The sequence below is a fragment of the Somniosus microcephalus genome, chromosome 7 (assembly GCF_052327205.1).
Source record: "Somniosus microcephalus isolate GS21.2 chromosome 7, FLI_Smic_1.0, whole genome shotgun sequence".
Classification (NCBI taxonomy): domain Eukaryota; kingdom Metazoa; phylum Chordata; class Chondrichthyes; order Squaliformes; family Somniosidae; genus Somniosus; species Somniosus microcephalus.
Window position 1 is genome coordinate 215,833,657 of NC_140993.1, and position 12,593 is coordinate 215,846,249.

The 12,593-nt window shown below is 44.8% G+C and overlaps 1 protein-coding gene across 2 annotated transcripts in view; it reads right to left on the reverse strand.

Annotated features, from left to right (window-relative positions):
- LOC147115111 (regulating synaptic membrane exocytosis protein 4-like) overlaps positions 1 to 12,593 on the reverse strand; it is a 536,931-nt gene that overhangs the window by 444,115 nt on the left and 80,223 nt on the right. For both annotated transcript variants that reach the window (XM_085993403.1, XM_085993404.1), the window contains 2 exons: positions 11,584 to 11,756; positions 9,272 to 9,571 (listed from right to left, as the gene is read on the reverse strand). In XM_085993403.1, coding sequence (XP_085849529.1) covers positions 9,272 to 9,571; positions 11,584 to 11,756 — 473 coding nt within the window. The remainder of the gene's footprint in view (positions 1 to 9,271; positions 9,572 to 11,583; positions 11,757 to 12,593) is intronic.

Sequence of the window (12,593 nt, forward strand, 5' to 3'; positions counted from 1 at the left end):
TGCAGCACACAACAACGAAATGGGAGACTCGCTCAGGTGAGTACTGAAGGGCTCCTCCGGAATGGTCCAGACAGCGGAACCGTTGCTTGAGCACGCCGATTGTGTGCTCAATGATGTTCCTGGTCACTTGATGGCTCTCATTGTATCGTTCTTCAGCAGGGGTGCTGGGCGAACAGAGCGGGGTCATCAGCCAAGTGCACAGAGGATAGCCCTTGTCCCCGAGAAGTCAGCCTCCTGGGTGAGCCGGGGCCTCGAAAAGGTCTGCCACAGAAGTCTGGCGCAGGATGAAGGCGTCGTGGCTGCTGCCTGGAAAGCGGGCATTGACAGCGACTATCAGCTGTCTGTGGTCACAGACCAACTGAACATTCAACGAATGGAACCCCTTCCGGTTGCGGTAATCCTCGGCATTCTCATGCGGCACCTGCAAAGTCACATGCGTGCAGTCAATGGCGCCCTGGACCATGGGGAAGCCCGCTATTCTTGCAAATCCCATTGCGCGCTCTTGCTGCTTGTCCGGGGTCATGGGGAAGGAAATGTACTGATGTCTCCTTTTAAAGAGGGCATTCGTGACTTGACGGATGCAGCAATGCACCGCAAACTGGGAGATATTGGCAATGTCCCCTGTAGCGGATTGAAAGGAGCCGGTGGCATAGAAGTTGAGAGCCACTGTGACCTTCGCTGCCACCGACAGAGACGTCCTGCTCCTCAGTTGAGGCTGCAGATCTGGCTGAAGCAGGTGGCAGAGCTCAGTGACCACCTCCCTGCTGAATCGCAGCCTCTGAAAACACTGCTCCTCAGACATGTTGAGGTATGAGAACTGTTGGCGGAAAACCCTGGGACGATAAGGTCTCGTGTGCCAACGCCTGTTGGCCTTCCTCCGTCTGGCCATGATTGGCACTCTCTCTCGGCGTCTCTGTGCCCTCTCAATGTACTGGAGAAGCCCAACGTTCCCACCCATTGCAGCCTCCATAGTATGTGGCCACTCAAGGTTATGCCAATGAAAAAGCAAACCAACTACAAAGTTCTGGTCAGAAGCCAAAAGTACCTCTGCGAGCGCTGACTCAATGCAGAAAGCTCTCTCCCTTTGTCTCTCTGCAAATCTCTCTCTCTCTCACAGAAGGAGTGGTCCAAAAATGGCTACCACAAAGAAGCCAGGAAGAGCCCCCTTTAAATAGCACCCCCAAGCCCCACAGCGACTGGGAACTGTTCCAGTCAGCCAGTCGCTGGGAGCGACAGGCGGAAAGGAGGGGGGCGCCACTGAATTTCCGGTTCGGGACGGCCCAAGGGCATTGCACCATGAAATGACGTCAGGATCTGCGCGCGCAGCTGAGCGGGCGTTGCGGTTTAGCGCCGCCGCTAAATGTCCGCTCAATTTCACGAGAGGCGCAGGTCTTGCCGCACCCGGGCGCTAGCCGGCTCGCACCCCACTTATCGCCCTCTTAAGGCTCTAACGGGTGGCGCAACCAACTGAATTTCTCCCCCTCTGTCTTTTTAAGTTGGTTTAGATTCTGGGGGTGAAATTGGACATGGACGGTAGAAGAAAATGGGCAATTGCAAATCAACAGCCCATTTTACACCCCGCCCAATTTTCTGTTCCATTGACTTCAATTTCATCCCCACTATTTGAGCATTTGCTTCCCTTTTCTCTCCACTTTCTCCCCTTAAGGTATCGACTTTTTGTTGGGCTGTAGTACTTGGGTTGCTAGCTGGCCTCCCGGTACTTTACCTAATTGGCCAATCTTTACATATGAGCCTAAGACAGTGAGCATTAACATGTTAAATTATGTGTCGGGGGAGGTGGGGGGAAACACAGCCAAGCCCAAAGCTGTCTTTGTTCATTATCCACACACATGCATTTTCTAGCAGGGGGTCACTGGATAGTAATCAGGAGCTGGAAACCTGGTGCTGTTTTTCCTCCCTGGCTCAGGGGCACTGGGGTTGCTTGTTGTATCTCCAGCTCCACCCTGGCTGTGATCAGCTAACTCATGGCCAGGAATTCAACCTGGAACCCCTGGTCTATACGAATTACATGAATTATTGTTACTCTAAACCTTGCCTTTACTCAGTATGCCATCACTTAATTAGGGTTGCCAACCCTTCAGAATTGTCCTGGAGTCTCCAGGAATCAAAGACAGTCTCCTGGACACTGCTGTGAGAAACCTATGAGAAAAATCATTGGGGCATTAAAAAAGGGCTGTAGTGACACCGCTATTCCCGGCCAGGATGGAGATGATTGGTTAGTTCCACGTCAATCACACCTGGAGACCGCAATGCTATGAGTGGCTGGGATTGATTCTATGCACATAATTTGTGTGGAACACTGACTGCATTTTGCTGGAGAAATAATCCTGCTTTTATTGGGAGACGTAGCTGCAGTTATTTGCTGTAGTTTGTGGCTACACATAATGACACCACTATTCCCGTAGACCATAGTGCACTGTTTTTACAGACTATATTTGCTGAGTAAATAGATTCTGTTTGCTGTAAAATACATTGTTTGCTGTGAGTCCTGCCACAAGTCCCGGACCTGCGAGGGAGCAGTGGCTGTGGGTGAAAATAAAGGTCAGTGATTTTCAGGCCCAGTCGAGCAGCGGCAGCAGCGGACCTGTGAGGGAGCAGCGGCTGTGGGTGAAAATAAAGGTCGGTGATTTTCAGGCCCAGATGAGCAGCGGGAGCGGCGGACCTGCGAGGGAGCAGCGGGAATCGCAGTACAGAAAGTGACGCCGGCACAGGGGAAGCAGCTGATTGGGTGAGTACGACCAGGTGAGTATTTATTACTACTCTATAGTTTGACAGTTAAGGTTGATAGTTTATAAAGTTTAAAAGGTCTTAATTTTGTGGTTTATAGTTGCTAAGGTCTCTGTTGTGTAGCGGGGAGTGCTGGGAAACAAGGGCCCTTGAGAATATCATTTAATTGTAGTGTAATTAGTGGTATTGATTTGATTTAATTTAATTTGAATTAATTAAAGGGTAAGTCATGGCAGGACTGCTCGGCCCCGTGGCATGCTCCTCCTGCACTATGTGGGAAATCAGGGACACTTCCTGTGTCCCTGACGACCATGTATGCGGGAAGTGTATCCAGCTGCAGCTACTGGCAGACCGCATTGCAGCGCTGGAGCTGCGAATAGATACATACTGGAGCGATGCTGAGGACGTCGTGGATATCATGTTTCATCAGTTGGTCACACTGCAGGTAAAGGCTGCACAGGCAGGAAGGGAATGGGTGACCGCCAGGCAGAGTAGTAGGTGCAGGCAGGTAGTACAGGGGTCCCCTGTGGCCATGCCCCTCTCAAACAGATATACCGCTTTGGATATTGTTGAGGGAGATGGCTTATTGGGGGAAGGCAACAGCAGCCCACTTCCTGGCACCGTGGGTGGTTCTGCTGCACAGGACGGGAGGAAAAAGGGTGGGAGAGCTATAGTAATAGGGGATTCTATTGTAAGGGGAATAGATAGATGTTTCTGCGGCCGCAAGCGAGACTCCAGGATGGTATGTTGCCTCCCTGGTGCAAGGGTCAAGGATGTCTCGGAGCGCTGCAGGGCATTCTGGGGGAAGAGGGTGAACAGCCAGTTGTTGTGGTGCATATAGGTACCAACGATATAGGTAAAAGCCAGGATGAGGTCCTAAAAGCGGAATATTGGGAGTTAGGAGGTAAATTAAAAAATAGGACCTCAAAGGTAGTAATCTCAGGATTGCTATCAGTGCCACGTGCTAGTCAGAGTAGAAATAGAAGGATATTTCAGATCAATATGTGGCTAGAGGAATGGTGCAAGGGGGAGGGATTCAAATTCCTGGGACATTGGAACAGGTTCTGGGGGAGGTGGGACCGGTACAAACTGGACAGTTTGCACCTGGGCAGGACCCAGACTGATGTCCTTGGGGGATTGTTTGCTAGTGCTGTTGGGGAGAGTTTAAACTAAAATGGCAGGGGTTTGGGAACATGTGCAGGGAGACAGAGGAAAGGGAAAAAAGGATAGAAGCAAAAGACAGGAACGAGAAAAGCAAAAGTGGCAGTCAGAGAAATCAAGGGTTTAAATCAAACATAGCCACAGTAAATAATAATTCTAAAAGGTCTAAGAGTGTTAAAAAAAAACAAGCCTGAAGGCTTTGTGTCTTAATGCAAGGAGCATTCGTAATAAGGTGGATGAATTAGCTGCGCAAAGAGATGTAAATGGATATCATATGATTGGGATTACGGAAACATGGCTCCTGGGTGATCAACATCCAGGGGTATTCAATATTCAGGAAAGACAGGCAAAAAGGAAAAGGAGATGGGGTAGCATTGCTGGTTAAAGAGGAGATTAACACAATAGTAAGGAAGGATATTAGCTCTGATAATGTGGAATCTGTATGGGTAGAGCTGAGAAATATCAAGGGGCAAAAAACGTTAGTGGGAGTTGTATACAGACTCCCAAACAGTAATGCTAAGGTTGGGGATGGCATTAAATGGGAAACTAGAGACGCGTGCAATAAGGGCACAGCATTTATCATGGGTGACTTTAATCTACATATAGATTGGGCTAACCAAATTAGTAACAATACTGTGCAGGAGTAATTCCTGGAGTGTATAACCAACTAGAGATCAGGCCATCTTAGACTGGGTATTATGTAATGAGAAAGGATTAATTAGCAATCTTGTTCTGCGAGGCCCTTTGGGGCGGAGCGATCATAATATGATAGAATTCTTCATTAAGATGGAGAGTGAAGTATTTGACTCAGAGACTAGTCCTGAATTTAAATAAAGGAAACTACGATGGTATGAGGCACGAGTTGGGTAGGATGGATTGGGGAACGTTACTTAAAGGGTTGACGGTGGATAGGCAATGGCAAACATTTAAAGATCACATGGATGAACTACAGAATTTGTTCATCCCTGCTTGGCATAAAAATAAAACAAAAAAGGTGACTCAACCATGGCTAACAAGGGAAATTAGGGATAGCATAAGATCCAAGGAGAGGACACATAAATTGGCCAGAAAAAGCAGCAAACCTGCAGATTGGGAGCAGTTTAGGATTCAGCAAAGGAGGACAAAGGGATTGATTAAGAGGGGGAAAATAGAGTATGAGAGTAAGCTTTCAGGAAACATAAAAACTGACTGTAAAAGCTTCTATAGATATGTGAAGAGAAAAAGATTGGTGAAGTCAAGCATAGGTCGCTTGCAGTCAGAATCAGGGGAATTCATAATGGGGAACAAAGAAATGGCTGACCAATTAAATATATACTTTGGTTCTGTCTTCACAAAGGAGGACACAAATAACCCCCGAGAGGGGAACATAGGGTCTAATGAGAGGGAGGAGCTGAATGAAATCAGTATTTGTAGGGAAATGGTGTTAGGGAAATTGATGGGATTGAAGGCCGATAAATCCCCAGGGCCTGATAATCTACATCCTAGGGTACTTAAGGAAGTGGCCCGAGAAATAGTAGATGCATTGCTGGTCGTCTTCCAAAATTCTATAGACTCTGGGACAGTTTCCATGGACTGGAGGGTAGCTAATGTTACCCCACTATTCAAAAAAGGTGGTAGAGAGAAAACGGGGAATTATAGACTGGTAAGCCTGACATCGGTAGTGGGGAAAATGCTAGAGTTCATTATAAAAGATGTAATAGCAGCGCACTTGGAAAACAGTGACAGGATCGGACAAAGTCAACATGGATTTACAAAAGGTAAATCGTGCTTGACTAATCTACTGGAATTTTTTGAGGATGTAACTGGTAGAATAGATAAGGGAGAACCAGTGGATGTGGTGTATTTGGACTTTCAGAAGGCTTTCGATAAGGTCCCACATAAGAGATTAGCGTGTAAAGTTAAAGCACAAGGGATTGGGGGCAAGGTACTGACTTGGATAGAGAACTGGTTGGCAGACAGGAAGCAAAGAGTTGGCAAAAACGGGTCTTTTTCCGAGTGGCATGCAGTGACTAGTTGGGTACCGCAGGGATCGGTGCTAGGACCCCAGCTATTTACAATATATATTAATGATCTAGACAAGGGAACTAGATGTAATATCTCCAAGTTTGCAGACGACATAAAGCTGGGTGGGCGTGTGTGCTGTGAGGAGGATGTCGAGAAACTCCAGTATGATTTGGACAGGTTGGGTGATTGGGCAGATGCATGGCAGATGCAGTATAATGTGGATAAATGCGAGGTTATCCACTTTGGTGGCAAAAACAGGAAGGCAGATTATTATCTGAACGGCAATAGATTAGGAGAAGGGGAAGTGCAACGAGACCTGGGTGTCCTTGTGCACCAGTCGCTGAAGGTAAGCATGCAGGTGCAGCAGGCGGTTAAAGAAGGCAAATGGTATGTTGGCCTTCATAGCGAGAGGATTCGAGTACAGGAACAAGGATGTCTTGCTGCAGTTGTACAGGGCCTTGGTGAGACCACACCTTGAGTATTGTGTACAGTTTTGGTTGCCTTATCTGAGGAAGGATGTTCTTGCCATGGAGGGAGTGCAGCGAAGATTCGCCAGACTGATACCTGGGATGGCAGGAATGACGTATGAGGAGAGATTGGGTCGATTGGGCTTATACTCACTGGAGTTTAGAAGAATGAGAGGGGATCTCATTGAAACTTATAAAATTCTAAGAGGACTAGACAGATAGATGCAGGAAGGATGTTCCTGATGGCCGGGGAGTCCAGAATCAGGGGTCACAGTCTAAAGATAAGGGGTAAGCCATTTAGGATAGAGATGAGGAGGAATTTCTTCACCCAGAGAGTGGTGAACCTGTGGAGTTCTCTACCACAGAAGGCAGTTGAGGCCAATTCATTAAGTATATTCAAGAAGGAGTTGGATATATTTCTTAAGGCTAAAGGGATCAAGGGATATGGGGAGAAGGCAGGGACAGGGTACTGAGTTTGGATGATCAGCCATGATCTCATTGAATGGCGGAGCAGGCTCGAGGGGCCAAATGGCCTTCTCCTGCTCCTATCTTCTATGTTTCTATGATCCACCTCCAGCTCATTGGCTGACACAGTGGTGTCAAAAGACACCCTGTTAAAAAACAGTTTTTTTAATTTTCTTTGAACACTTTTGTTAGTTATAAAAATATTGGAGATAGGGGATAAAGGCTGCTTGACTGGGCGGGGAGGTTGGAGGCAGGGGATCATTTGATGAAACTTCCCGGAATAGGTCCAACCAGAGTGGGCAACCCTACTTAAAATTTACTGTTAATTGGTATTATCAGTTACACAGAATGTACAGTGCAGCGCGTATAAAAAATAATTGGGCTTCATGAATGATTTGAACATTACAAAGAGTATTGATATTTCTTTGGACATAAAAATAAAATTATAGTAAACATTTTTAGCTGACTCAACCAACACCTAAAACAGATTATCTGGTTCTTTAATTCATTGCTGTTTGTGGGACCTTGTTGTGCAAATTATCTGCCGCGTTTCCTACATTACAACACTGACTACACTTCAAAAGTACTTCATTGGTTGTAAAGCGCTTTGGGATGTCCTGAGGTTGTGAAAGACACTATGGGCAGGATTTTCATTGGGCCGTGGAGGCGGGATTGGAGGCGTGTGGGGGGTTAAAATCCCAAAATCGGCGGGCACAAACCCACCCCGCCCCCAACCCACCTCCATGCCAGTTTCAAAGGAGGCGGGTACCCGACCCGTACTGGGACCCGCCTCCCTGAGGCGGGAAGGGGATTAGTGCCAATTAACTGCCTGTTAACAAGTAGTTAACAGGCAGTTTTTAGCCTAATCCCTATTTTCATTGTTGAAATGTGGGATTCCCGACGGCTCCAAACGACGCCAAGTTAGCGAGGCGGGCCATCAGGATGAAGGGCTTGGAGGGGTCGAGATGTCCGGTGTTCAGGTGAGTGATGGGTGCATGAGTGCAGAGGTAAGTGTGTTTGGTGTGTTTAAAGTAGTTTTACTTACATTTACATACCTTTACAGCCTTCCTTCCTTCAGGTCTCAGGAGTCCCTCATCTCACCAGCACAGAAAGCAGAATGGCCGCGATCTGTCAAAAGTTCCAGCATTCAGCTTTCTGTTCCGGGGAGATCTCAAAATCATCCTGACAGGAAGGAATTAACTTGGAGTACAGATTGTCAGTGTTTGACAGCTTTAAACAGCTGTGAAACACTGATATTTCATCTGTCAAAAGGTCTTGACAGGTGAAATATCAATCTGTGACGTCACCTGTTGCCGGGTGGCCCTTAATTGGCCTAAGCCCACTGGGCGGGCTCAACAAGGTCAATCAAGTCAAAATCACGTGGGTTGGCTAGAACTCGGTGGAGGTGGGACTACAACCCTGAAAGTTTTAGTCCCGCCTCCTACCCGACTCCTCAATGAAAATCCACAGCCCTATATAAATGCAAGTCTTTTCCTTTCTTTTATTAGCTACACCTGCTGCCTGAGGTAATATTTGTCATGAGTTGTATACCTTCTATACCCTCTATGCTCACAGCCCGCCTTCTCTACCTCCTGCTTCACTGTGACACTGTGATTGAATCACTGTAGGAAAGTATGGGCAGACCTTAATAGTAGGAGGACAAACAGTACAGCCAGCATTGGAATTTAGACAATTGTGACTGAATGGTGTTCCATATTGTGACACAGTGAGCTGGAGCATCAACTTGTGGCACCGCTACTCCACTTTGGGTTATGTACTGTTTATTATGGTGCCATACTGATAGGTGTTATCAATAAATAAATCAGTTTAAGAAGTTAATTTGACATCAGGAAACAAATCACCCATGAGCTATTTGGAGTTTTGGGTTATGTCAATCAGCAGGTTATCTATTCTGTATGGCTGTTTGCTCCCTCCATCAGTTATCCTATGAGAATAGAAATTCTGATGTGAGGTAGCTTAAAAAGATGGTGGTGAGAGCGAAAAGCTTTATGGTGACATTTTTGTCACAAAAGATAATTAGATCAAAGTATATGTTTAAGAGCTGGTGACATTTCTTAATGTTGTCTACAAATGCACAAGCTTGTACAAGTAAACTCTGAACTATTTCACATTCTTTAGCAACAGGACATTAAACAACACGATTATTCAAAACTTTCAATAATCACTTTACATTTCACAGGTGAAAGTATTTGTCTATCCAAATATTAACTGCTGCATGTGACTAAAAGCAGAGAAGGCAATAACAGTTCACAGGGGTTCAAAGAGAGTTTGTCACTACGTTAAATACCTAATTATCACACACACGGGAGGGAACTGCCTAGGTCCACACAGAGGAAGAGGGGGGATCCTTTTCGAATTAACTATAAGAGTATCTAACTACATCAGGGGGATTGGTTAGATTTTACCTGACATCATTTTCAGAGTATCTCCTTTGTAAATCCTCTTTTTTCCTTTGTCTCGTCCCTGTCTCTTCCTCACATTCCTCTTCCTCACATTCCTCTTCCTCACATTCCTCTTCCTTTGGTTTGTCTTCTTCCCCCAAGTCCTCGTTTTCCTCTTTTTCCTCATTTTGGGTTATTTCTTCCCTCTCCCCATCTTCCTTGCCCCCCTCTTCCTCCTCTACCTTTGCCTCTGCCTCCAACTCTGCCACTTCCTCCTCCCCTTCTTCCCCGCCCTCTTTTTTTTCTTCTAATGCTTTTGACCTCCTGAAGGTCACAACATAAAAGTAATGAAGGCATGCAAAACAGAAAAAAAAATGAAGTTAGTTACAGTTAAAGGAATAAAAGATTGCTAAACACATTAAGAATGAAAATAACCAGTAAACACAGCACTTAATGAAGAAACATTAACAAGTATAAAATCACAAATAACAATTTAGATTAAGTGACTGATTCTAAAGTGCAGTCACTACTGTATTTCTACACCAAATCAAACCAGGAAGAAAACCAAAAATAAAATACTTTTAAATGTCATTATATTACTCGTACTTTATAAATTTGTATTTCACCAAGAACATGTAGCATTATACACAAATATACAAACATATACCAACTACTTACTGACACTGCTAATGTATCTGGACTGGAATTGGGCCCAAGATCCTTAATGGCTTCATTTTTCATGAATATAAACTTTTAATTAAAGATTTAAGCAATCTGCATTTTAGACTTATTAAGGTAAAGTTTTGAATTCATCGAACGGGCAGTAATCTGGCAAAGCAGATCTAACCCCCATTATAGAAAGCAACTGATTTTTATTCCATAAACTGAATAATGGACAGCCAATCTGCTCTGCCAGATTACCATCTGCATGGTGAAGATTAAAATTACCCCAGTAACCTTTAATTTCTAGTTTCGCTTTGATCCTTAAACATTTTTTACCTATGTGGTGTTTTGTGTGTGGGCTGTTCAATAATATTATGAAAGAAACAAGAAAAAGTCAATATTTAACAAACAAAAGTAAAAAAACAATTAAAAAGAACTTCACAGCAACTGAACTTAGTGCAGTTCAGGGAGCAACTACCTGACCAGCAGTGGCCGGTGGAAGAGTGGATGTACCTTCAGATCATCCCACTGATTCACAGTACTTCAGTAAAGAAGTAGCTCATATATTACAAAGTGGTCATTAACATTGAGGAATAGGAGGTACTTATGAGCTGTTTAAAATGTACTTTCCTACAGTCCATTTAATATTTATTGTAGCTGAGAATTATAATATAGGTAGAATGTACCAGGTTTGGTGAGGCACTACTGATGTGCATAAGAACTAGCAGTTTACTCAAATGAAAGGCTTTTCATGCTGTTGATTTATCTACTCTATCCACAACAAAACCACAATATGCTCCTCCAGAAGAATAATTACTCTCCACAGCTTTTGAGCAGCTCTTCCCATCCAAGCTCTCTCCTCCTAATTTCACGGGCGTGACCAGGGAAGGTTTACAGTACGGGCTCATCAGTGGGATAAAGCACAGGTCTCAACAAAAAATGAAAATGGCTCTTGCCCTTATGGACTTCCTAATAATAACATGACAGAAAGGTGTCACTTCCGAATGAAAACTATCTGCAAGGCTGGTTTGATTTAGGAATTGCTTAATGATAGAGTGACATCTAAGGGGAGAAAACAGAAAATGGAGGAAATATATAGCAGAGTTCTCAGTATCTGATAAAGAGAAAAAAGGTGGATTAATTTTTAAGGGCAGAGGCTTCATTGTCACGACAAGCAGATACCTGAAATATTAACCTGACTTTTTTTCTTTTCAGATGCTGATTGAACCTGCTGTGCATTTCCAAATTTCCCTTATTTGCATTTCAGGTGAGCACTACAGATGAAGTATCAGGCACTGTTGGTATGTGATACAGGAGTGGATATCCTAACCTGTTTGGGAGGTTCACGTGAACTGAAGCAGCTCAGGCTTCTTCTATCATGTGCTATGGCCTATCTGGTCTCAGCAGCACTAATAAGGCCACAGTACAGTAAGCAGCCTCATCATATGCCCTAGGCAGCATAATTTACCTCAACACTTTGCAACAATGTCATTATATTGAGATCTTTACAAGCTTGAAATGTCAGTGCTGTATAATCTTAAAAAACATTCTGAAAACAAAACTCATTTCAGATGAAAAAGTGGAAGTCCCATCTCACTTATCAAACTATTTAAATTTGAAACTGATTTATAGAACTGTGCTCTGCACAGTATATCACCATCACTGGGTCTCACCTAATCTTCCTGGTTGTTCGAGGGTGCTCAGATTGCACAGACATGTAACTTGTACTGCTCATTCGTGAAGCACTGCTCGTCCTTGACACAGCAGACACGTCACTTACATCGCTGTCTGATGACTTGTTGGAGATATTGTCTGACCCTCGCTGAGTGTCCCGTCCCAGCCGATGCTGTAAAAAAAAAGCAAACCAATCTCTTCAGTCATTGAAAGTAGCCAAGGATAAAATTGCAGCTTATTCCAAAAAAACACGTGAACAAATATTTGAAGAGGTTGTTTAAAGAGGAACTCAGGTCCTATTTTTAAAATTCACTTATAAATCAAATCCTGCGCCTCATTTTCTGATTTCCGTACACATGTTTCTCACAGCATTGTGGTTTTTATATCATGTGGGTGGTGATATTTTGAGGTGATTTTAATAGAGAGCAAGATCGGTGTGGCTGAGGCCGAGGGGGCGGGAAGCCATCCGGCCTTCCGGAGTATGAAGCCCAGGAAATTGTAACTCACATGTCTTGACGACATGCTTGGCACTAGTCTCGTACCCAAAGCCGGCGGGAAGAGCTATCTGGCTGGCCAGCGGGAGCCCGCCACTGGGAACTCAATTAAATAATCCCCGGCATTAAGGAAGGGAGTCAGAAGGGCATTGTGGCCGGGGGAGTGAAGGAAACCCTCAGTTAAGGGCAGGCACAAGGTTTCCTTGTGCAGCCCAGAGAACCACACCTGCTCCACCTGACCCAAAGAAAACTAAAGAAATTGAAATAAACTTACCTTTCTGGGCCTCTTCTGGCACCAGCTCCTCTTCCTATTGGGTGTAGTCTGGTGAGGAAGTCACAATGGTTTCCCCACGCAGGCCTCAGGTTAAGACTACAGTCGGGCTTTGATGATTTCATCGGAGCCCGGTCTGCATATTTAAAGGACCCGGCTGCCTCCCGGTGAGTATCCTGCTCACTTGCTAAAAAGAGCAAGTTAAAATGTTTCTGTATGTAAGAAAAAGAAATCCACTCTCCCT